The sequence below is a fragment of the Caloenas nicobarica genome, chromosome 8 (genome assembly GCF_036013445.1).
Source record: "Caloenas nicobarica isolate bCalNic1 chromosome 8, bCalNic1.hap1, whole genome shotgun sequence".
NCBI lineage: Eukaryota > Metazoa > Chordata > Aves > Columbiformes > Columbidae > Caloenas > Caloenas nicobarica.
Window position 1 is genome coordinate 6,410,628 of NC_088252.1, and position 25,090 is coordinate 6,435,717.

At 44.4% G+C, this 25,090-nt stretch overlaps 1 protein-coding gene across 1 annotated transcript; it reads left to right on the top strand.

Annotated features, from left to right (window-relative positions):
- Window positions 1–21,187: 21,187 nt before the first annotated feature.
- GPR148 (G protein-coupled receptor 148) lies at window positions 21,188–24,013 on the top strand. Its single transcript, XM_065640322.1, has one exon. The coding sequence runs from the start codon at window positions 21,235–21,237 to the stop codon at window positions 22,303–22,305; it is 1,071 nt and encodes a 356-aa protein (XP_065496394.1). The 5' UTR covers window positions 21,188–21,234; the 3' UTR covers window positions 22,306–24,013.
- The last annotated feature ends 1,077 nt before the right edge of the window (window positions 24,014–25,090 follow it).

The following is a 25,090-nucleotide window of genomic DNA, read 5'->3' on the forward strand; positions in this document are numbered from 1 at the left end:
GGGTTCAGCCCAACCTGCAACAAGTAGAAAGCCCTTGTGTGGCTTCACCGAAAGACTGGTGGGAGGAAAGAACAAGCTGTGGGAAAATCCTAGTAGCTCTGGCAAGTAGAAGAAGACCAATCACGAGAGAAAATACATGAATTAAAAATAGATTTGATGGTTTTTATTCTGCATGAAATATTTGTATTAATATAGGAGGAAGCCTTACTTCATGATGGGTCTATGAAGACACAAAGTTTTCAGGTAGTAGATCCTTGCTCTGCAGTGGTGTCATGTTTGATAGTCTCCACTTTGTGCACTCCTTTTCGGCAAGAGGGAGACTTTAAAACTTTGAAGTCCTTCTTTGATCAAAGTGACACCAAGGCTTGTTGGAAATGCTGACAGACATGACAGTCAATCAGAGGTCGCTTCTGGTGCTGATTCAAGGCTGATGGCTGGTGTCGGTATTGTTTGAGCAAACCTAGCAAAACTAGGGGTTCAGATTTTTCTATTTGAAAATCATTCGTTTCAGGCTACTCCACTGTGGCGGTTGATCAGTTGGTTCAAAAGGTTGGTTCTTGCAGAATGTAATCATCCTCTCTGATTAATTCTGATCAATTCAGTCTGTCCAGAATTGTTTTGGGCATCAGTGGGCATAAAAGGGAAGGGAAATCAGAAAACTCTAGATGAGTGGCACATGGAACAGCTGCCATCTGTTTAGCAGAAGCACACAGCCCTGGGCATGGGGAGTCAGAAGAGGGCCTGTGAGAGAATTGGGACTAAGGAACATACAGTCCCTGGCGTGGCAGGAGATCCTTGGTGTCCAGTGAGGAGGCCTGGGGAAAGGAGGAAAATCCACACAAGGGGCAGTATGGACACACAGGGAGGGAGTTTTTAGATGAAGCAGCAGGCCCAGCCTGCTGGAACTTGGAAGCCTGCATCTCCCCAGTGTGGGTAGCAAATGTTTGCATCAAGTGATTGAAGACAACTATTAGCATGAGCAACTCACAAAAAGCAAACTATACTACTTTTTCGTGGAGGAATGTAGCGGATGGTTTAACCCCGAGGCTCGGAACAAAACCCTTTGCTGAGATAGCTCTATTTGTTTCCAAGGAATTACTTACAGGATAAATTTGACCCAAGCTGCCAGTGAACTAATGAGGAGTCTAACATCCCCAGTCCAGTTGAGCTTTCTGCTAACATCAGCTTAAACTTAATTATTCATGGATTCTTATCAGTATTTCTTGGTCTTGCACGTCGTAGAGAATTGGTAATGGGATATGAAGCTTTTTCTCTGTAGTTTGCTAGCAGAAAACTAACCTGGGTTGAAGGGAACAATCTGCTTCCCAGGGCTTACATTAAGTTAATTGCTACTCCCTTCTCAGTTACTTGGTGACATGGTGTCTGCTGCAAAATTTAGGATTGCGAATTGCTGTTAATAACATCAGCACTTAGCAAAGGAAAGAGAAGGATTTTTATCCACAGATTTCTGTAAGCGTATTCCACCTCAACATCCCCTGCCTGTTTTCCCTGGGAGGCACTGTTGTTGCCGTATTTGCTGTCAAGGGGATGAGGTGGAGTAGGTAGAGTTGCAAGAGCCCCTTTCAGTGTTGGTATTGAAAAGCTTGGCCATCCTGCCTGCCAGCCAGCCCTTGGAGTGCCAGTGCTGGTGGCCTTGAGGGCAGTGCTGAGTGCCCCGGGCTGGGACTGGTGAGTTCTCAGTATTGCCGTTGTGGGGACTGCGGATGACTGAAAAGGGATTTTGCGAAAAAAGAGAATGGGGAGGACATTTCTCCAGCTGCTCATGTTAGAATAGTGTCTGCCCTGAAACTGTGTGCTTTAAACAAAAAGCTCTCGGGTAATAAATGCTTTCCTGAAAAATCAATGTCGGAAAAATGAGTTGCATTAAATGCTGTGAAGAACTCCAGAAAAATTGTTTCACCAAATCATAAAGATCTCCAAGTCTCTAGAGAACAGAGACGGCACCTGGGAGGGACATGACACTGCAGGGTCCTGACTACAGAAGTGTTTAAATACAAATTTCCAAGGCACGTATTCAGAAGTTTTTTCAATCCAGATATGCCTGTGTGTCACAGACATCTGTCCAGAGGAGGCAAGAATACCTGCGGTTTCTTGAACTGCTATTGTCATTAGCAGACACTCCCTGTTTCAAAGACAAAATAATAATTCAGCATAAAACACAGAGGATAGCAAAGTGCGCTATTCCCCAGGCATCCGGGTGCAACCTATAAGAAAAATTTTCTCAGCTTCTGCTGAGGAAGATGCTAGTGTGATGGCTTCAGGGAAGGTTACAGGAAATTTTTAATGACTGTTTTGTATGACTTGGTTTCCCTGCTTAATTTTATGTTGTTCTCTGCCTGAGTACATATAATTAAGTGCTCCCAAGGCCTTGTTAAATGCTCAGTCAGGAAACTAAAAAAAAGATATACAGATGGAAGTAGCCATAGATACACAGCTTCAAATAACAGAGAGAGACCATCAGTGAGGGAGAAACTATTTCAGTGGCTCTAATGGAGTAGTATTTCAAATGCTAAAGCTGGGATGAAAGGAAGGCTAAATCCAAAAAGACCTAGATAAGAGAGAAATGAGTAATTAGATAAAGTTAGCGAGGGTGAGCACAAAAGCAGAGCAGGTTGAGATCTGCATGCACAGATGGGGATGCTGAGCTGTGAGCAGGACGGGTTGCTGGTCCCGCTTCTGCCTTTCACTGTTTGAATGCTTTTACTTTGTATCTCAGTGAAAAAATAAATTGTGTGTTGCACAGAGACACTGTATTGGTCACACAGCAGGTAATATATTTGTCACAGGATCTTGCAGAGGAGTCCTCATGGGCGCTATGAGGGGACCGTGAACCAAATAACAAATCCTGTTCTGAAGGAAGAAACCTCTTGGCTGAGTGTGTAGTTGGTGGGACCTTGAGGAAAAAGAGCACTCCAGCCAGTTTGCTAACTGAGACAAGTAGCACCTTACTGTATGTAAAAACCCACTTATCTGCCAATCGGTGTCTAAACACAGGCAAAGAAAAGAACACTTGGAAGATGGATGAAAAATGAAGCCTTTAAAATCACAAGCAGTGCATTTGGTAGCAATGCAGTTAGAAATGGTTATGGTTGATTTGTTCAATCAAACATACATTTGGGAAACAAATCTGTGTGTTGAATATATGTTGTTGTTGGTAATGTCGCAGCCAAATTTAATTTTAAAGTGGCAAGTCCTACCTCACAGAAGAGAATAAAATACTGGCTTTTAAATGCAGCATGCTAGCAGAGCAAGAGATGATGTTTGGTGGTGCTTGTTTCTCTTGTTTTGCCACCTCCTGTGTGCTGGGTGGCAGTGACTGGCTCCAGAAGCTCCTGGCTGCTGCTGCCGCCTTACCTGCCATCAGAGCTGGAAGGTGAAACTCCTGACTGTGTTCCTTGAAGACATTAAGTGATGTTTGTGGTAGGAGTATGGCATTCCAAGCAAGGCTCTTATGGTAGTGAAATATGACCTTTAATATATTTTTGCAGTTACAGTAAATAAAGCAGTAAAACTGAAAGAACTGAGCTTCTGACAAAGTGCTTCATTAATGTATCATGAGTATTGACAATGCCAAGGTCATCATTTGGTTTGTAGCTACACCAATGATCAGCAGGTCTTAAAATACGGTATTTTATGGGTCTTCTAGATGGCAAGTTATTTAGAGAGGGGTGATTTGTTGAGCACTATTCTTTGGGCTTTATCCTTTCAAGGCTTCGGCTGTTACCATAGCTCTGCAACAAAACAATCTCTCCCAGCTGTTTGATTTTTCACAGAGGGGTTATTAACATTTCTAAGCCAGCTGATATGCCTAGGCAGTACTCAAGCACATTAAACTGTTCCATATTTCTCTTATGAATGCGCAGTAGCCATTTTCCAACCAGTAACCGAGTGCCAGCGCGAGCCAGGGTGGTGTGGAGATGGAGGCAGGAGCAGTGTGTTGGAGGACAGAAAGCCCGGAGCCGAGCTCGGCTGGGGCCGTACAAGAGGCACTGTGTTATGGTGGGGTGGATGCCCTGTTCTTTGTTGCTGTGTCTTGAGGAGGGTGGTAAGCCTGTCAAATAGGACACCTTCATTTAGGAAAAGAGACTCAGAAATTATTCTTGAGTTTTAATACCGAGATGGCAATTTCTCGCCCTGCAAATGCACTGCAGCAACCTGCACTTCTGAAAAGGACTGGTGGGTTTTTTAATACCTCTGTTTCTAGGCACCTGGTTTGAAAGACCTTACTCAACTCTTCTTGAAAATCAGACACCTTAACGTGCTTCAAAGCCCCTATGTGTTGGGATTTTACTGGCGGAAAAAGCATCAGGAGACTGATAAATTCTCAGAGCTTGAGTAGAAGGTGTATGAAGAGTACCAAGTGTGGAGTGCTGCTGACTGCTTGGTCATTGCTACGTAGTCTGCATGGTCATAGCTACATAGTCATTAGGAGCTTGTCAGTGTTTCAAAGAGCCTGGTCTATTCAGAGCCAACGGAGTAGTATCCAAAAATGGACAGAAGCCAGCCACAGAATAATTTAACTTCTTCCTCAGCTCATTAAATGAGTTGCTTCATTAAGAACGAAGTCTGGATTCACACGTAGGTGCATGTGTTGTCATAGAAATGGTATGAGAATGACAGAGGGATGGGGGCCTTGATTTCCTCATTTGTTGCTATAGCCTGAAGTTTTCTGTACAGAGAATGTTGCTGCATCTCCTCACACTGTGTAAGGCAGGGGGTGCGTGGTGGACACCCTACAAATCAGTCACAGGAGTGCCAGTGCTGCTGGTGGGAGCTGGAGGAGGCAGATTTCTCTGCCTTTGGCTCTCTTCTATTACGGATGTTTTACGTAAGGCCAGCATGGATCAAACCCAGGTTAGTCTGCTCCAGACTGGGAGTCATTGCCCCACTAATTAGAAGTTACCCAAAATAACAAGGTGCTGCAATATGTAGGTAGTGGAAGAGGCCAGGTAATATGCAGAGACACAGGAGTCAAGGAGGAGGCCAGCTCTCAGCTGCTGAGAGGTCCTGTGCACCACTGCCGCTGCGGTCCTGTGCACCAGTGCTGCAGTCCTGCGCACCAGCGCTGCTGCGGTCCTGCGCACCAGTGCTGCTGCGGTCCTGAGCACCAGTGCTGCTGTGGTCCTGTGCACCAGTGCTGCAGTCCTGCGCACCAGCGCTGCTGCGGTCCTGCGCACCAGCGCTGCTGCGGTCCTGTGCATCAGCGCTGCTGCGGTGCTGCGCACCAGTGCTGCTGCGGTGCTGCGCACCAGTGCTGCGGTCCTGCGCACCGGCGCTGCTGCAGTCCTGCGCACCAGTGCTGCTTCGGTCCTGCGCACCAGTGCTGCTGCGGTCCTGTGCACCAGTGCTGCTGCGGTCCTGAGCACCAGTGCTGCTGCGGTGCTGTGCACCAGTGCTGCGGTCCTGCGCACCAGCGCTGCTGCAGTCCTGTGCACAAGTGCTGCTTCGGTCCTGCACACCAGTGCTGCTGCGGTCCTGTGCACCAGTGCTGCTGCGGTCCTGTGCGCCAGTGCTGCTGCCTGCGGCAGCGAGGGGAGGAGAGAGCAGGAATCACCCGCTTCCCCAGCAGTGGCTCCCAGCGAGTGTGTGTGCCCTGTGCCTGGCACAGCGCTCCCCAGACACCCTCGTCAGGGCTCCTAGATTCTCTGATAATAATATTATTTTTCCCTGTCCCATAAAGATCTTTCTTCAACACCTAAACAGGTATTTGAAGTTGTGATTTTTTTTGCCTGCTCTACCTGAGGTGTGCCGCTGTCTCCCCCTGAAATGTGTGACATATTTCTGATTATTAAGGTGCATCCCTTCAGTGTTCAAGGGTGTGGGATGAGCAGATCAGCAATGTGTGTTTTATTTCAGAGTTCTCATCTTTGGCTGTTCGTAGGAGGACAGAAGCTTTCCGTGGAGATGATATGCCTGTCAGACTACGGCAATCATCAGCATTTTCTGTGAGGATATCATAATAAAGAAGAAATAAATATCCAAAGTCAGCTTTCATGGAATTAAGTAATCAATTACACACTCTTAAAGCATTTTTAACAGGAAAACTTGTAACAATATTATAACATTTTTTTAGCTTCATTTCCAGATCAGTAAGATTTATGAAATCTTGTTGTTTGTACCTGCCTACTTGTCCCTGCCTTTCAATAACTTCTACACTTATTAGCCAGGTTTATCCTGATTTGAGATACTGAAAGAGCTCTCAGAAAATATTGGCTTTTCTTAAAGGTTTCATGAACCTAAGTGGCAAGGTAGCAGAAACAGGCCATGTAAGTACCTCCACTGTGGAAAAAAAGGCTGGAAAAGAAACTCTGCTTTTATTAGAAATCAAAAAAGCAGCATTGCAAGCAGGTAAAAATTTTAGATACCAAAAGCAGTTAATCAACCACAGATTACGAACTCCCAGAAAAGTAGACTTTGTTACAGTGCTTGAAGTATTTACTTTAGGTGTAAACCAGTGGGGAGGGGGGGAAACTTTTGTTAAGCAGGAATCGTTTCTAAGCTTTAATGCAGTGGTAAAGAGAACATGAGAAAATGGTAAAAACCTAAGTATGAGAGATTTTTCCATGCCTTTGGAAATCCTAGTTGTTTTCCAGACTGGCAGTGGGATTTATAGGTAACTCTACAACTGCTGTAAAACCCACTTCTCTCCCTCCTCACTGCACGGGTGGGCAGCTGGTGAATTAATCTGAAGGTCTCTAAAATGACTCCAGTATTTACTGGGTTATCACAGTCATTTGACCAGAGAATCTCTCTCAGAACACTTGATATTTCTGTGAAAAACTACTGAGCATCAGTCAGCACAGCTCTCTGATTAATTCATTCCAATACCAGTGCTACATCTATACTAATGCCTTTCTGCACCATCACAGTATGCTGCCTGATAGTGTCACTGAGCCTTTTTGAACTTGTATTAATTAATTAGAACAAAAACTGAAACTGGGGTTTGGGGAGTTGAGGTGGGTTTTTTTGTTGATGCTTCCTTTTTTCTTTTTTTTTCTTTTTTTGAGGAAAGCTTCTGGAATTCATTAGTCAGAGGAAATTACTTGTAGGAAATGCACACTTTGTTGCAAAAGATCCTGCAGCAGACAGGCTTGATTTCTTGTTCCAAAGGCCCTCCTGAGGATGCTGTATTGTCTCAGCAGGGAAGCCTTGGCGCCTGGAAAGCAGAACTTGTAAAATACATTTTGGAGGTGTCAGCAGGCAAACATGCCTTTGTTCAGACTCTTGTAAAAGACTACTTATATTTGGGCTGTTGTTGCAAACAAAGAGACTTTCCACTAGATGGCCCTCCACATCAAACATTGAATATGTAAACATGGAAACAATTTCTGGGCTTTGAATTTCACATTAAGCTTTGTCAACAAACTTTCTGTCCCATGATTCATGTAGGCCAAAGTCAAGTCTTCTCCAGTCCTGAAACTGGGCAGCCCTCTTCCTGCAACCCAATACCTACATTAAAATACCTTGTCTTCTTTTACTGTCAACCTGAGCTCAGAATGTATATGCTTAAAATCCTGCCTTCTTGTATATGAGAGCTACATAAGTGGCTGTTAAATGTTCTTTTTATTCACAGATAACAAAGTGAGATCTGGGATTTAAGGTGGTGAGATTGTCATACATGCTCGTGAACAAAAGAGAATGCAATGGTATTACAGCCTTGTCATTTGTTTTGTTGCAAATGTTCTGCTGAAAGCTTTTACATCTGGCAGGGTTTCCTAAGGGGGGAAAAAAACACAGAACTAAACTTTCAGAGGACGTAAACTGACGTTACTCTATTAAACATTTTAAAAATTGCATTAATCAACCTCGGCTTTGGTTGAGGAATTTTGGGAGAGATCCTGTGTGATTATCCTGCTTATGACAAACCTACTGAAGGCCATTTTTGGAGGTCTCTTCCTTGGAGTGTGACAGAAAATACTTCCTTGTATTTGTTCCTCCAGGTCACTGCTGTTTGTCCAAATAACACCTTCCTTTGTTTCTTATGTTTTGCTGATGCTGCCTAGCGTTAAATTGCAGGATGCTTGGCACAAGTCTCATCTTCCTGCCAGGAGCTCCATGTAGGTGAACTCTTTCTACACACAGCTCTTTGCAGTGCTGGTTATCCCCGGAGGACAACTCACACACCATGAGCGGTACACAACACTCCGGAGCTTTATAAATGAGCCTGGTGGAAGTGTAGAACAGACAGTCTCTAATTCTGCTGGTGTGCAGATGCTTACAAAGGGAGTTTCACCGAGTAGTTGACTAGGAATTAATGTGAAACTTGTCCCTGGTACTAACCTGATGTTTTGTGCACAAACGGCCACTCACGGCACCTGCAGGAACCACACAACAATTTAAAAGATGGAAACAGGCGTGAGGAAGAGACTGAGATGGAGGGTAAGGTGTTGTTGAGACTGGATGTATTTTATGTTGGGGTAAAGAAGGGGTTGGGAACGAGGTTTAGGGGTTGGAGACTGCAATAAAAGGATGGGATGGAAGAATTTTGTGTCCTGCCTCAGTGCAGCACATATAGCCCATTGCTGTTCGCTCAGTTGCTGCTGCTAATAAAGATATCCCAGCTAAGCAGGTTTGGAAATGTCTGTAACAAAATGAAAGCACAAGTCTTCCTTCTCATTTTCTGAAGCGACACATGGACTTTGGGTCTTAAACTGCTGCAAAATATGGAATAGGCTCAGGACAATGTGAAGTAATCAATTGGAAAAGGAGGCAAACAATGGTGCAGAGTACTAACAATTGATGCTGGTAATAAACAAATTAAAACTGTCACTAATAAGGTACATGAAGGGGGCATTCATCAGGTGATGCACAGAGGGGTTTAAAAGTTGAAATTAAGTGATCATGACCACCGAAAACAAAATAAGAAAACATATCTTAAAGGGTGTCTTCGTGAGTAGGCAAGAACTGGTATATTCACTAGGAAGGAAATGCAGCTGATTAACAAGAACGCGACTGAATATTGCTGTGGGCCCTGGTGAGTGCTCTTTGTCTCACTGTGCTGCCTTCAAGGGACTGGTATCAGTTTTTCTTGCTGAGAAGGGTGGTGTTGCTAAATGGTATTATGATAACATAATGGGAAATCAGAGCAGCTAAGTCTTGACGAGGCATCCGGCTCGAGTTAATTAAAATAGAGAAGTCATACCATGGTGCCAAGGGAAATAGTAAAAGCACAGATGGGGAGATTCGATTGCTATGGGGGATTAGTGTGTTTAGTGCAGAGGTCTTAAAAGGACAAAGGGACAATCTGGACAACCTCAAGGCTGGAACCAGAAGCTGAAAAGAGATGTGGGCATATGAATTGCAGATAAGACAATTTTAAGAGTTACTACCAGTGTGAGTTTGTGAAGGAAAAGGTAAGCTTTAGAGTTAACCCAACCTTTTTGCAATTATGGAAGTAGAGTCTGATAAAAAGGGAGCCTGTACACAGCCATGGCTCATCATAATAAATGGAACTAGTAATCATGTTCATACTATAGTAGAGACAAGCCCAGGCCAGATCTGTTTAACAAAAGGCTATCCTGAGCCAAACTATTCCTGGTTCAAGCCAGGCTGGCCCATCCTTTTCAATGTTACAAGGCAGATGTGGTTCAAGGTGCATCTTAACATGCCAAGTGAGTCTTGGAGATGCCAGGCACAACTCTGCTGGGCTCCAGTAGCAGGAACTTGTCTGCCCTGGCCTGGAGGGGGAAAATGCATGTAGCATGGCATGAGGCATTTGTGGCTTTTCTGTGCTGCTCACAGCAGCCATAATCCCCTCATATCCAGTCCCCAGAAAAGATCACAGTGCAGAAGTATAAGTAGATCAGATGGAGGTGTCTTCCACGCTCTGTTTGGCCTAAGAGCCCAGAGCACACTGAATGAGATGGCCGTGATCTCTCCTCTGCACGTCCTCTCATATTGTGCTTAGCTCCTGCCCAGATCTGGAGGCGTGGTACCTGCCTTACTGCATTTTTTGCTGTCTTCCCTGGGACCGTGCAGAGACACAGGAGGCCTGGGCTGAGTAGCTCTTATGACAGGGTTGTACAGAAGAGCCCGTCCCTCCGCAGACCCCCCAAACCCAACCCAACCAAGTAAAACCTCAGGGCAAGCGTGATATTTCCCTAAGAAGAGGAAAGGGATTGTCTGGAGGCTGAAGAAGGCAATTCCAGAGCAGACGAACATGGAGAAAAATTTCCAGATTAGGAAGGGTTCCTTAGAAGAGTAAATAAGATACATCAGTGTAGAAACATGTCCTTTCCCACTCTTCGGCAGCCTAAATGCTGCCTAACCTCTGATCAGCGCTCTGTCAGGTTATAGATCTTCTTGTGCCTAAACAAAAAGCAGAGGCTGCTTGTTCCTGAGGCTGCTTGTTCCTAAGGCTACTATATGAACTGAAAACAAAAACTACTTAGTAGTTCAGAGCTGCTTTTGTTTGGCCTCTTGCTGGAAATCAGTCCTGATTATGCATAAATTACCAGAGACGCTGGCCATTTCTAGCATGCTAAAACCAGACAGGACAGTATGAAGGGTGGGTAGGAGGAGCTGTCCCCCTGCAGTTCATTTATAAAAACAAATCCCTTTTTATAATTCTGTATCCCTGCAGACACCCTGTGAGGCTCCAAGGCCCCCATCTTGAGTCTGACGAAGAAGGAGTTAACCCGCTACAAGCTGTTCTCCAAAGGGTTGAAAGGCTGGGGCAAGTCCCTAAGCTGGTGTTTATTGATGGCTATCATGGGACAGACCTCTCTCTATTTTGGGAACAGGAAGGGTGGACTTGGGAACCTTGCCAGGAAACAGCTTTGCTGGAGACTCAAGGGCCCTCACCTTCCTCTCCTCTGTCCTTACAAAACGTTTATCTCACTTCAGGGCTGAGGTCACTGCTTCTGGAGTGTTTTTAGCAAAGTGTTGAGGTGAGACACCTACTGTGAGAGCAAATGTAGCCCACATGGCAGGCAGCTCCTGTCAGCCCGAGCAGACAGCAGGAGTTCAGGAGCACTGGTTTATGTGAAAAGCCTGTACTACCGGAGGTGCAGGTTAGAGGCTCCGGGAGCTGAGGAGCTTCCCCTTACACCAACTCCTCAGCTCCTCAGGCTGCCAGCAGCAAAACAGCTTTAGATGCATGTTTGCTTTGTCTAAAAGTGGGGCTCAGTGATGCATATCAGAAACTGCCTCACTGGGGCTGTTGACAGGACCTGAAGCGGTTCACAAATAAACAGTGTAGGAGCCTTTCAGGACAGATAGCTGGGGATGAAAAGTGGCATTGCGCGTCTCATTTTCATCATCCCTTCAATCTCAGTAGTGGGCAGGTGAGAGAAATAAGTAGAGAGACAGTCTGAGATCAGAAATTGTACAGAAGAAATTGGCAGGATGTTTGGCAAGGAATGAGGAGACACAAGTGGCAGGGGCTGAGGTGTCCTGGGGACGGCACATATAATTCCACAGCTGCTGTGCTGGAGCTGGAGCTGGCACTGATGTAACAGCACTGGTTTGACTACAGCTCGGGCAAGATCCAAAACCAAGAGAATATCATGGCCTTCCCAGGGAAGCCAAGTGCTTGAAAGAGGGACTAGTCGTGGGGTGGATGGTATTGTGGTGACCAGCAGAACATGCGATGGTGGTGGCACTTCTAGGAATGGGCACTGCACAGGGGCGCGTGACCCTGAACTGCCTCAGGGCATCGCTGGGGGCTTTGCTGAGACACCAGTGCAGTTCCGACCTGGTTCAACCCACACCTTATTAAAATGGGCTGTGAATTTCTGGGACCAATACTGTTCAATATATTCATCAATGACTTGGATGAGGGAATTGAGTGTACTATCAGCAAGTTTGCTGATGACACCAAGCTGGGAGGAGTGGCTGACACGCCAGAGGGCTGTGCTGCCATCCAGCGAGACCTGGACAGGCTAGAGAGTTGGGCGGGGAAAAATTTAATGAAATATAACAAGGGGAAATGTAGAGTCTTGCATCTGGGCAGGAACAACCCCAGGTTCCAGTACAGGTTGGGGAATGACCTATTAGAGAGCAGTGTAGGGGAAAGAGACCTGGGGGTCCTGGTGGACAGCAGGATGACCATGAGCCAGCACTGTGCCCTTGTGGCCAAGAAGGCCAATGGCATCCTGGGGTGTATTAGAAGGGGGGTGGTTAGTAGGTCCAGAGAGGTTCTCCTTCCCCTCTACTCTGCCCTGGTGAGACCTCATCTGGAATATTGTGTCCAGTTCTGGGCCCCTCAGTTCAAGAAGGACAGGGAACTGCTGGAGAGAGTCCAGCGCAGGGCCACAAAGATGATTAAGGGAGTGGAGCATCTCCCTTATGAGGAAAGGCTGAGGGAGCTGGGTCTCTTTAGCTTGGAGAAGAGGAGACTGAGGGGTGACCTCATTAATGTTTATAAATATATAAAGGGTGGGTGTCACGAGGATGGAGCTAGGCTCTTCTCGGTGACAACCAACAGTAAGACAAGGGGTAATGGGTCCAAGCTGGAACACAAGAGGTTCCACTTAAATGTGAGAAGAAACTTCTTCTCAGTGAGGGTGACAGAACACTGGAACAGGCTGCCCAGGGGGGTTGTGGATTCTCCTTCTCTGGAGACATTCAAAACCCGCCTGGACGCCTTCCTGTGTAACCTCACCTAAGTTTTCCTGCTCTGGCAGGGGGATTGGACTAGATGATCTTTTGAGGTCCCTTCCAATCCCTAACATTCTGTGATTCTGTGATTCTGTGATTCTGTGAATTCATTTGAGTTTTCTTCCTGTATGTGTTGTCTTGCAGCTTTTGTGGTCTGTAGCAGTTTTGCGCATCTTTATATTCCTCTTAGTTGCTATCCATTGTGCTGGGCTGGCACTGAAATGTTTATTTCAGAGCAAGAAACTGCTGCTTCATGGTAGGAAAAAGCAGCTCAATTAAAAGGACCTAGGAATTCCTGAGAAAATGCTGAGAATGGGTTAGAAAAAAATGTTTGTTTTCTAGTTGCCCCCAGTAGCTGGAAATATAATGAACTCTTACAGAACGGGCATTTGCCTGTGTATGGCTGAGCTAGATCTGAGCTACCTGGAGGCGGTTTGGAGCTGGCTACCATGCTGGTGGGTAGCAATGCTTACGAAAGCATAGAGAGACTGAAAAGGGAGGGTGATATGTTTGCCCTGAACCAAGACTCAGGAAAAGAAACTCTAATTTCTGGCTTTGCCATGGCTTTTCAGTATGATTTGTTTTAAATTGCTGAAAGTCCATCTGGCCTCAGTTCTTCATCAGACACCATGGTGGCTTTGTTCAGAGAGCCTTTTTTGGCTCTAGGTGCTGCTGAGGACAATAGCAAAGGAAAAAAGAAGACATATCTTCTCTGGAGCTCCTCATGCACATCCTTTAGTGAGGTGGAGCTTGGACTGGAGAAGAAAGAAACAAATACTTAAACTAGAAATAAAACTGACTGTATTTAGTGAAGATCTCAGCTTGCTGGCTGCCTTCAGCAAGATTCTCTGTGTGTCCCAATCCCTTCCTGTCGTGAACTGTGACTCTGCCAGTTTGGTGAGAAGTTCTGGACATATCAGGGGGCGACGTGCCCTCCGCCTTGTGCCTGTGGAGGTCACCAGTGAGACTGGTGCAGGCTTACATAACCCAAACACCAGTAGTTTTGCCTAAAAAAAGTACCACTTTTTTTTTACAAGTTTAGAGCATTTGTGTTCCAACATCGTGTTCCTCCTCCCTCCCTAACATTGCTTTCCTGCCATGAAGCCTGATTCTCCCGTGTGAGGACAGGGTATTGCTATGGAAATGAGTGGGAGCCGTACAAAGCCGCTGCTATGAGGACAAGGCAGAGCGAGGCCTCATGTGGAGAAAATCTAATTTTTAAGCACCTGTGCTGCATAAGTAACAAAGGAGCTGCTGGGAAGGGACAACAGAGCTTGTGAATGGCACTGTGTATGCGACCCACGGCATATCCCCCGCTTGGCTAATAAGGGATTGTGACTCTTATTCAGCACATGCTGGCGGTTAATCCCTCCGCCATATGGCGGCTGTGCCTGGCACCTGCTTCACCAGTGTGAGATAAGGTCAGTGTCTCCCTGTGGGCAGAGGTACTTCAGAGAATCAACGTTGCTTCAGCGTCTTTGCCACCTGGGAACAGCTGCCGTTCCTAGGTACAGTGCTGAGAGCTGGGAAGGAGCATCTGAATTTTGGCAGCGAGGCTCCTTCCTCCCCAGGATGGTACCGTGCCTTGTGCTTGTCCGTGCCGTGTACAGATTGTGTCCATTCATTCACAGTCTGTCATCAAAAGGCATGAACTGGAAGAGATAACATGAATTTTCTTTCACACTGCTTTTTTCCTCCCTCTTCTCTGATTCTACTCCACTTCTAGCATGTTTCCTTCCATCTTGATTCCTTCTCCCAAGTAGCAAGTGATAGGATGAGAGGAAATGGCATCAAGTTGTGCCAGGGAAGGTTCAGATTGGATATTAGGAAACATTTCTTCATGAAAAGGATTGTGAAGCACTGGAACAGGCTGCAGAGGGAAGTGATGGAGTCACCATCCCTGGAGGTGTTTAAAAGACATATAGATTAGGTTCTTAGGGACATGGTTTAGTCCCAGACTTAGGTTATGGTTGGACTTGATGATCTTGAGGGTTTCTTCCAGTCAAAATGATTCTATGATCCTATATTGTCTTTGCCCCCCAGTTTGTGCAGCGCAGGCGAACGCTCCCCAGCTGTCAGGGGGACTGTGGCAGGGTACAGCTGTGGCTGGGTCTTCCCATCTGCTTATTGCCATCAAGGCCCCTGCCTGTCTGTCTGCATGTGCCAACCTGTCTCTTCTACCCTTTTTTCCTTCCATCTCTCTTCTAGTATTTAAGCTTATCTTGCACTTTACACTTTCCAACCATCTGTCTCCCTTCTCATCAAATCATCCTTCGAGGAAATACCATGCTAAACCTCTCCTGTGCTGCCTGGCTTTTTACACGAGACAAAACATGTTAAGACAGGGACACAGGCAGTCCTTCCTAGGCAATGTTGGAGATAGTTGGTAGTGAGACAGGACAGAGGCATAAAATTTTCAGTGCCAGCCACAACCAGAAGGACAGACAGCCTGAGATGGAAAGATGCTCTTAGGAGGTCTGTGGATGCACGTAGCTCCTCTGTTTGAGAAGCTTTTTCTCACGAGAAGGAGCATTCTCGCTGGCTTAAAGGAGGAGCCACGAATTCAGATATGTATTTCTAGTTCTGCTCATGACTCTGCGTGATATTGAATGTGGGTTTAATCTCTTCTGATAGTTGCTAAATCCTCAGGTAAGAGTGATATGGTATTGTTCTTTACCTGGGGCCCTAGATTTCTGCAGGTAACTCCTGTTAGTGCCGATGTTGTACAGGGTTTGAAATTCTTTTAGAAAGGTTTCTCTCAAATTAAACTGCCTTAGGAAAGAACACTGATATTTGTAAAAAAGGCCTTATTTCGTAGGCTGTTTCTGCTGTTTCATAAATGCATTCTTATGAAAAGTAGGTAGACATGAGAGATCTATAAATCTAAGAAGCAGTCTAGAATGGCTTCTCTTGGTGTCTCGTTAATCTGCCCCTGAATGACCGTGTAAATGAGCAGCTGGTTGCTATAAATCCCTGGTCATATCTGCAGCTTGTCACATGAAAACATGTTCGTAAATGAATCACGTAGGTCCTTTCAGTGTGAAAGAGGCACTGTGGCAGAGGAGGAAAACCTGTCTTGCTTTGCCTTGCCAGGCTCAGGAAATGAGAAGGAGTGAGTTCTGCCAGCAGCAGCCTGGGCCAAGCACTGACCTGCAGGAAAGCAGGTGGTGTCTGGGACTTACAGGCACTTTTTCTTTTTTCTTAGGTTGTTTTACTTCTCTAACCTTTTGTTGAAATATGTCAAATATTCCAAAATTTTGTTCTTCTGACATCCAGCTTAATTCTCACTATTCCACCTGCAGGGCAGATTTGGTACAAAATGTACCTTGGCTTTGTGATCACTGTGCCCTGAAGATATTTGGAATTAGAAAAAGTGATTCAGGGATTTAATGCTGAGTCCTCCCACTCTCTTTCTCAATATCCTCTCTATTGTTTGGGAGCCTCGTATAAATGTCTTCAAACCAGCACTTTCTAATCCCTGTTTTCTTTTGTATCAGGTTTAATTTGACCTTTAAAATGATTGTAAACTGAGCTTAGTTTTCACACCCATTTCTTTACTTAACTTTAGTAATTTCTATGCCTGATTTGTGAACTTTGTACAGTTACAAGAGCAATGCGTATGTCCCTTATCTATCGCAAATAACACGCAAGGTGCTGAGCAGTAGTTGTGGAGCCAAGTGGAGACAGACAGCTAAGCCATGGAGAGTAGGACAAGGAGACTAGGACAGTCAAGCTGGATCTTTCCCCTGAGGGTTCTGACCCTGAAGAAGCTTGCAGGAAGGTTTAGGGGGAATCTTAAAGGTTTAGAAAAAGAGTTATCTTTTAAATGACTTCCTATTTAAAGGGGACAAAAAAAAGGAAAGCTCAACCAGAAAAAACAGTACAGTTGGACTGTTCCGATTACTTGTTTTTTTCACTGACAGCATCTCGTTTTCCCCAGAGTGAGAACATGGGTACAGGCAGGAGATAATTGCAGCTGGTTCTCCCTGCCCTGCTGGGAGGAGCTGGCATGCTCACGGGCACTTGCCTGGTCGCAGCTCGGAGAGGTTCACCAGCAGTGAGATACGTTCCGCGCCTAGATAAACCTGAAGGAGGGGCATTCTTGGAAGCTGAAGAAACTGCAATAGCACATGAAGGCTCCTGAGCACAAGGCTCTGTTACTAAACACAGCTGGAAATATCCCCATGAAACCACATTCCAGTGAAATCGTTGATTTGTTGGACCCAACTGTCTCATCCAAAACACTTCTCTTCAAGGAACTGTGGTAGACTCTGAGGTGGCCTTTCTACACTGCTCTCCCTGGGCTCCTGGCCAGGCAAATCCATCTCTGGGGCAGACAGTACCATTTTTTAGATTAGGACCTGGTGAGTGATGCTGGAACAGGCAGACATGTCAAACACTCCATGCTCATACTGAGGCAGTGATGTGATGGCACCCAGGGAACCTCGGCGGTGAACGTGAACATGCAATTAGTCACACACTTCCTCTGGGAATCTTCTCTTAACACAATCTCTTGGGATGAAGGACTGGGGAAATCTTGGCACTATTCTGGTTGGCTTCTCTTTCTTGTATGATGTTTCCCTGTCATGGCAGCAGTGTGCTTGATGACTTTGTGCATCAGTTAGACTAAGCCCTTTGTGAAATAGGAAGCTTCCCTATATGTGTACACAGTTAAGTCCATACCAGCTACTGTAAGACAGTAATATTTCTGACCTTTTCTGTTCAATTTGACAATATCTGTTCATAGTCAGTAACAGAATATAATGTAGTACAGGTTTTGCTGGATTTACAGTGTTCTGTATGGCTGAATGCATGCTTTTTCAGATCTCCCAAACTTAACAGATAAGATAACTAAGCTTTCAGTGGGACGTTGATTGAAGCAGAAACGAGTAAAGTAATTAACAGTGTGTGATTCAGTTTGAAAATCAATACAGACTGTATTGAGCCAGAATAAGAGCCAGAAGAGGAGCTGCTTATACTGCAGATCTGAACCAGCAAGATACGTAAAAAGTGCATCCACCTAACATAAATTTACCAGGGAGCATTTAAAAAATCAATAACTAGAGCATTAAGGCCAGGTTTACAGGAAATTGCAGGAGAATCATTCAGGTTGGCACCACAAAGTATTGAACGCTGAGATGCAATGGCAGGCAGCTGTCTAAGTTCAGTATCCCCAGGAGTGGTCTTCAGAGCTAGCAGCCCTTTGCGAGGGGTCCAGATGTGGAAATGCCTCCTAAACTCAGGAAAATGAAAGGAGACAGCAACTAGATATTCTCCCGAGCCACCTATTCTGGGTGTATATAAGTGTGCCAAGACACCAAACTTCAAATTTTTTAAATCTCAGAGAACTATACTGAACTATTATAAGCCCCTGTGGAAACCTGAGGGGAGTGGCTTTGGCTGGGCTTGCTCAGCTCTGATGGGGTTGAATCTGTCTTCCAGGTTTTTGCTGTTTTCCATGTTTGTAAACCTAAAGCCTGCCTGCATTTCTAGGACTTTTACAGTAGTACAGTTAAAGCTGGACAAGGTCATGCCATAGGGCTTGCTGGGCCATCCATAGGCTGTAGCAGGTGAATAGTTGAGGACAGGATAAGCAAAGCTGAGAACTTGTGATGCCTCGTGGGCTCTGCAGTGCTCTTTGCATGTGGGCTACGTGAGTCATGAGCTGCTTTGCATTTGCGTGAGGATCTCAGCTGAGAGTGAACCTGCAGGCAGCTACTGCAGAATAATTAGCAAGTTCATACCTTGCTTACCTTTCACATCATTTACCTTAAATTGTTCACAGTTACACTTCCATGGCCACAGAAGTCAATTTTTAAGACACGGTTCAGTTGAAGGTGCTAGATTTACCACTTTGGTTTGTACTTTTCAGTAGTGAGGATGTCAGTGTTTGTTACCCCCCCAGATGTAGCTGGGACTTCTAGCTCATGATAACTAGCTCTTCTATCCAAGAGGAAGAAATAGATCTGATTATAAGGATGTTGTTTTCAGGCATCAGGAGAAAAAACAATTAGACTGAAAAAATAAGAACTATTTGTTAATTGAATAACTATATATAAACAATAAGCCCTTGAAATATGTATTTGCAGAACTACAGTGCTGTGTAACATCATCCTATGAAATACTTGGCTGCGTTAGACACTCCTGTAAATGCCAGCAGATTGTTGTATATTGTATTTGCATTTAGTTTTCTGTCAGCCAAAAGTGTGCAGCTGAGATGACAATGAACTCTTTCGTTTGTTCACATTTGATCCTAACTAGCTGGTGGAAAAAAAGAGTTGTGATTTTATATGGAAATGAGAGAATCTGCCCAGTAACAGGACATCCTTGGACTGCCATGAGCTGGGCGGCAGCAAACACTTCCACCATTAACAGAGGTCTGAAATTATAGTGGGAGGTGATTTGGGCACACTTGGGTTTTCATTGCTTCCCTTCCATTTTGCAATAATAGTATAATTCAACAGTTTGGGTGTTTGATTACTACTGTCTACTTTTGGTATTAACTGTGTTGTGAATCACTGATAGATGCAGAGCGTAATCCTGAAGCCAAATGTATAATTGCGTCACTATTGCTCGCACACTCTCCCGTGGATGCAGGATTGAGTGAGCAAAAATAATCACCTTCTGTTTTGCCTGCTCAGGCACTATAGCAACTGAAATGCTGTGCTTAAAATGATCATTGATTTTTCCTCCTATCCCGTTGTTCCATATGGTGCAGCCTGTCAAACTGCCTTAACGTACAGCCCCATGGATGCCAACTATCAGTGTGTAAGGAAATGAAATGTGCACAAGATTTGATGACTGATGCTGAGTTGCATAAGCTGTCTGCTTTGTTCCTTGGCATGCCCTGAGACAGCATGTCCATGACACTGCATGACTTTCTGCCAGGTGAGACCCTGCACTGTCTCCCACAGGTGGAAGCACGCTGCATTGCCATATGCTGGTAGTGCTGGGGAAATAATAAATGCAATAATGCCATGTTAAGTAAGGAGCCGCATTCCCTCTGCTCTTGTAGCATCAGTAGTAAAATCCATATTACTTGAGAGGACAAGATAGACCATACTTGAAACAATAGTTAAAGATTTGACTGTGCTGGTGAACGTAGGAGGTCCTGGTAGATTTATCAGGCCTGCCAAAAAGGTCGTCTGAACTTAGACATATTTATTTTTAGGCACCTAAATAAATAAATAATATAACGTCAAAAGAGCTGAGCAGCCAGCAGGTTTCATTGACTACTTATTTTGACCATCTTATTAGACCTTTGGCTTGTGCGTACACTATTTTTCAAATACTGGGAATAATCCTTTGATGTTTACAATTACTTTAAAAGCTCCAGGCTACCCCTGCACCACTGGTGAGAAGAGCAACTAGAGCTGGGAGTTGACAAAGCTGCATATTCTGCAGATCTCTTGTCTTTGCTACTTACAACTTGTATAAACAGCAAAGTAATGTGATGTTGTAGCAGCAGTGCGCTGCTTTGTGCGGTGTGCACAGGAGTAAGCAACTGCAGGAGACGTAGACCATGAAATAAAATAGTGCTGCTGTACCTGCTTTGCATCACCCAAGGTGACGAACAACTGCATCAATATAGTATTTTTGATTAAAACTAAAGCCTTGTTAGTCAGTGTTCAGCCTATTTAAAAAATTAGCTTTTCTTCTGATCAGACCACACCTGGAAGAACCCGAAGAGTTCCTTCTCCACAGTCCAGATCCTTCAAAAGTCTCTCGTCGCACCCCCAGCTCTGATACTGAGATCTGACAGTTCAGTGCAGCAGTGGTGTGCTGGCCAACGAGCCAAGAACTGGTCTCCAAATGGCCACTGGAAATGCCAAGTCTGCTGTAGGGTATTCTGATACAGTATAATGTATGTCACTTATCCCAGACAATTCGCAGATTGACTGTAAGTCTGCAATAGATGAGAATTCAGTATTTGTGTATCATGCATTAAAAAAGGCCGGGGAAGGCTTATCATCTATAAATAACATGATTTGATTCACTGAAGCAAAAATGGTTGCCATCTATAAATAAGGTCATTTCATTCACTTGAACCATTGTGATAAAATTTTATGGCAGGATTGAGAGCCGTTTTTATTGATCACTTCAAGTCGATTGTGTTCTTGCATAAAAATCGATACGAAACATCACCCCATCACATTTATGACTCTCCTACATCAGTATACGTGGAACGTTGTTCTGTATCATTGTGTATTTGTTTAATCAAGCCAGTATTTCATCTGCCTCATTGGGCTGATAATGTGATGAGAATAAACTCGAATTACTGAAAATGATCAACACATTCATTTCTGATCAAAGAGCTAGCTGAGGGATTTAGACATTTTTTAAAGCACACAAGGATTCGTTCTCTTTTTAAACATTAGATTTTGCAGAAAGAAAAGAAAATATCCACTTTAGGCAAAAACATCTTTTGGGACCAGAGAACTCACTTCCAAGTTTCAAATTCCTGTCCTTGAGAAGAGCTGGCAGAATTGGCTACGGAAATCACTTTGCTTCTGCAGGCTTTTTGCATCCTCTGCTTCATTTGCCTTTCTAAGGATTTTGTGTAGAAGATCTTGCTTCTTCCCAATCAGACAATCATCCCCAAATCGTTAGGAAATGGACTTCTCTCGCTGTGCTCCCGTAAGGAGAGTGAATGCAACGGCATACCAGCACAGGGAGTCAGAGTTCAACAGTTCCTCAGATTTGGATGTTGCTTCTTTGTACTTTTTGCTGGAGGAATGGTCTCTCACCCCATCAGGCACAAACATGAAGATGTTTTTAATCCCTCCGGTTGTCTGCCTCGTGGCAGGTGTCCTCATCATTCCTACCATCCTGTTTGTGATCTTCTCTAGGTTGAGCATCCGTCGGGAAACAAGGTACATGCTGCTGGGAAATGCTCTGCTTGCTGATCTGATCTACCTTGTGTTCTACACCCCGTCAGCTGCTCTCAATGCAGCACGCATAGATCTCCCAAAGGAAGCTTGTATCCTTCTATTATTTTTGCTGGCAATGGCTTACTGTGGAGGATTGTTCACAGCTGCTGCAATAATCTTGGACACATACATAGCTATTTTGTTTCCTTTGCGCTACAGTGCTATTTTACCTCCTTCAGGAACAAAAAAATATATTGTCTTACTATGGATAAGTTCTGGGGCTTTTCCGGGGATTTTCTTCTTGGTGCTATCGACCACTCACAGCTTCACGCCCTGTGTCCTGGAAATGTGCTCGGTTCCAGTAATACTGATACTAACTCTGAATGGGACTGATGCTGTGAAACTCTGTTTCTGGCTTTCCGCCACGGTTAGCTTTCTCTGCCTCTCTCTAATATTTTGTTGCTATGCTATGCTGTATTTTAAAACCAAACAATCAGGTATATGGGAGAGCATCTGCTCCAGAGCCAGTGTAACATTCTTAATGCACAACACTGTGTTATTTTTTTATTTCTTTCCACTCTTGGCCTTTTTGGTAGAATCATTCTTGCGCGTTAATGTTGCCATCAGACTTCAGACAGGAATGTGGGTCTCCCTGACAGTCTGCAATGTCCTGATGATTCTGCCTAAAGTTCTGTTTCCTTTTCTGTATGGGCTCCGATACAGAGAGATCTCAGCATCTCTCAAATCCATTGTCAGAAGGAAGCATCTTCGCCTGGTGTCACCTGCCCCATCCCCTGCTCCATCCCCATCCTGAGCCAACGCAGAGCACAGCCATAGCAGAGGAGTTGCCCTTGCCTTGGTAGCATGCCAGCCTGGTAGAAATCCTGCAGCTTCTGAGGAAGTGATCTGAAGAAGAAGTGATCTGAAGAAGAAGTGATCTGAAGAAGCAACCTGAAGAAGTGATCTGAAGAAGTGATCAACCCATCTTGAAGACATGGGTTGATCACTCTGCCCCCTTGATGCCAGAAGGCCACAGATCTTTGACCACATCACAGCTGAGAATACAGTGAATGCTACACTGGACAGAGTTCTAAGCTTTGTTCTGATGTGGGAGGACAATTTCTTTTAGAGGAGATACTGAATCAAGGTCCTTTTCACCCACCTGTGGCAGATGCCTTTCTAGAAAACAGAAAACAAAAAATAGGTGATACAAAGCAATGGGAGTAACCACAGGTCTCTTTACAGCATCGCTTATAGCAGAGAGGATCCTTAGCCAAATGTGCTGTGAACAGAGCAGCTATTTCTTTCACTCACAGTGTATTCTTGCAAGATTGATAGCCAGTGTCCTATTCTTTAAAACATACACTGAGAGGTGCCTCTGGAAACTGCTGTACTCAGTGAAAGGCTGTGTTTCCTCTTGTGCAGTGTGCCAGCATGTTAGATGCCTTACGGATTCTGTCTGACAATCTGCAAAACACCGAATTTTTATAAAATCTCAGTCTGATGAGAAGTCACCTTTGATCAGTATCTGTTGGGCAGTCCAGCACAGGACACTGCCAGGGAGTAACAGAGATGGATGAGCTCCAGCAGCCTGACCCCAGGTTATGGCTGCACCGTGTCAGAGCCGCTGTTGGGTATCTGCCACCAAACCCCTAGGAAGGTCAGGAGACACTGCAGAGCCTGTTCATGTACTCAGGGACAATAATTATTATATCTTGTAAGAGCCTTGGAGGTTTTCCAGATCAGCCAACAACCTACACAAGATGAGTGAAATGTTTTTCTGATCTTTAAAGAACCTAAAATTTCATTAGACATGAACATCAATGTGGGAAATATAAATTGCAGTGCCATTCCTTGGACTTGAGAAAAGAGCTTTTGTATTTCTGAAGAGAATATTTTTAGCATTTGTTGCTTTTTATATACAGATACATTGGGCTTTTAAAAAATGGCATTAGAAAGCAGCCCTTTATTTCAGTCTGTGCAGTATTTTAATTGTGTGCAGCCTCTCTCCACCTCCTGTTTGCTTAAAGCAATAACACAGCAAGTGCTGAATGTCGCTTTGAGGTATTTCATGCTCATCCGAAGAATTCCACTAAGTGTGAGCCAGGAGGAGATGGGTGTCTGGTTGCACAAGATTTTTTTTTGGCAGTGGAGCCTGTTTGAGAAGTTTCTGCTTATCTCTTCTCGTTTCCAAACTGCTTGTTACTCTCCTCACATTGCAGTGTCTGCTCTCTCCAGTTTGCTGGTACAACTGCTTCTGGGGTTGCAGGCTAAAAATATCCCTCCAGAGAGAAATGGTGTTGTTTTCATTTTAACTGAGATAATCCCAGCAATCTGTTTTATAGCGTGTTCTGCAAACAGCTGTGTCAGCACAACTGAGGGGGCAACAAATTCCAGTTCAGCAGTGGAAAGGAGCAGGGGCATCTTAGAGCCTAAAGGACAGTTCTTGTGTAAAAGCATCTTTAAGGTAAAGTTGTTGCAGGTGAATAAAGTGGTGTTTTGTGTATTTGTTTTAACCATGGTTCTGTGCTTCCTCTATTTTGACTCAAAAGAGCGTTAAATTCCTGAGTAGCTGGCTTTGTTTTCCAAGAAAAACAAAACAAAACAACAAAACATTTCTTCTCAGTCCTCTTCAATAAAAAAGTGTGACCTAAAAGTTTTTGCTGGCTGCTTTTATTTTTCTCTAAGATGAATGTGCTGTAGACATTCAGCACACAAACTATGTTTGTGTAAAGACTTTAGTTGCAGCCTATAATAAGGCTCTTCCATTACACTAGGAAGGATGGGGTAAGTGTCTGTATACTGAATCAGGTGCATTCTGCTAAATCCCTCCAGCCTGCGGTATGATCAAGAATGGAAGTGGGACCTTTAACTCCCCAGGCCACTTGTATCCTGGGCCAAATCTTTATAGCAATGCCCATTGGCAAAGATGCTGATAACTTACAGGTTGTTTCATCCATAGAAGATTATTTCAAGCTTTATTACCTGAAGTTTACTGATATTATAAATGTTTATGCTAAGTAGTAAAGATAACCGTGCAAATAGTATGGAGTAAGGTAGTTCTATTTAAAGCCATAGGTGACTTTGAACAGCTGCAGGTTAATAGTATTTGATCTTCCTGCTAACCTTTGTCCATTATGAAGTTAATCCAGGACAGGCCTGGGTAGGATTGTATTGCCAATTCTGTAACTTATGCGCACATCCCCTTCATATATTTAGGGACGGCTAGAAGTTTGGTAACATAAAGAAAGACATTAAAAGAAGAAGTGAATTGATGACTGTGGCATGTTTATGTATGTATGAAATCTGTCTACAGTGATATCATAAGGACCAAGCAAACAAAACACGGCTTTGTGGAAATGACCTTCTAAGAAAGATGGATTAAATTATCTTATTCATGGCCTTGAAATTGTTCCCTAAAATGCATGTTTGCCTAGAAAAGGTTTTGGTTGAACTGAAATTAAGTTGAATGGAATTCTGAAAAGGTCATCTGCACTATGAGTTGATGATATGAATCCACTTTAAATTGGTTTAACATTAGTTGGATAAGATTTTATAAGTGACCGCTTGTAGACAACAACTTACCATGGAATATTGCT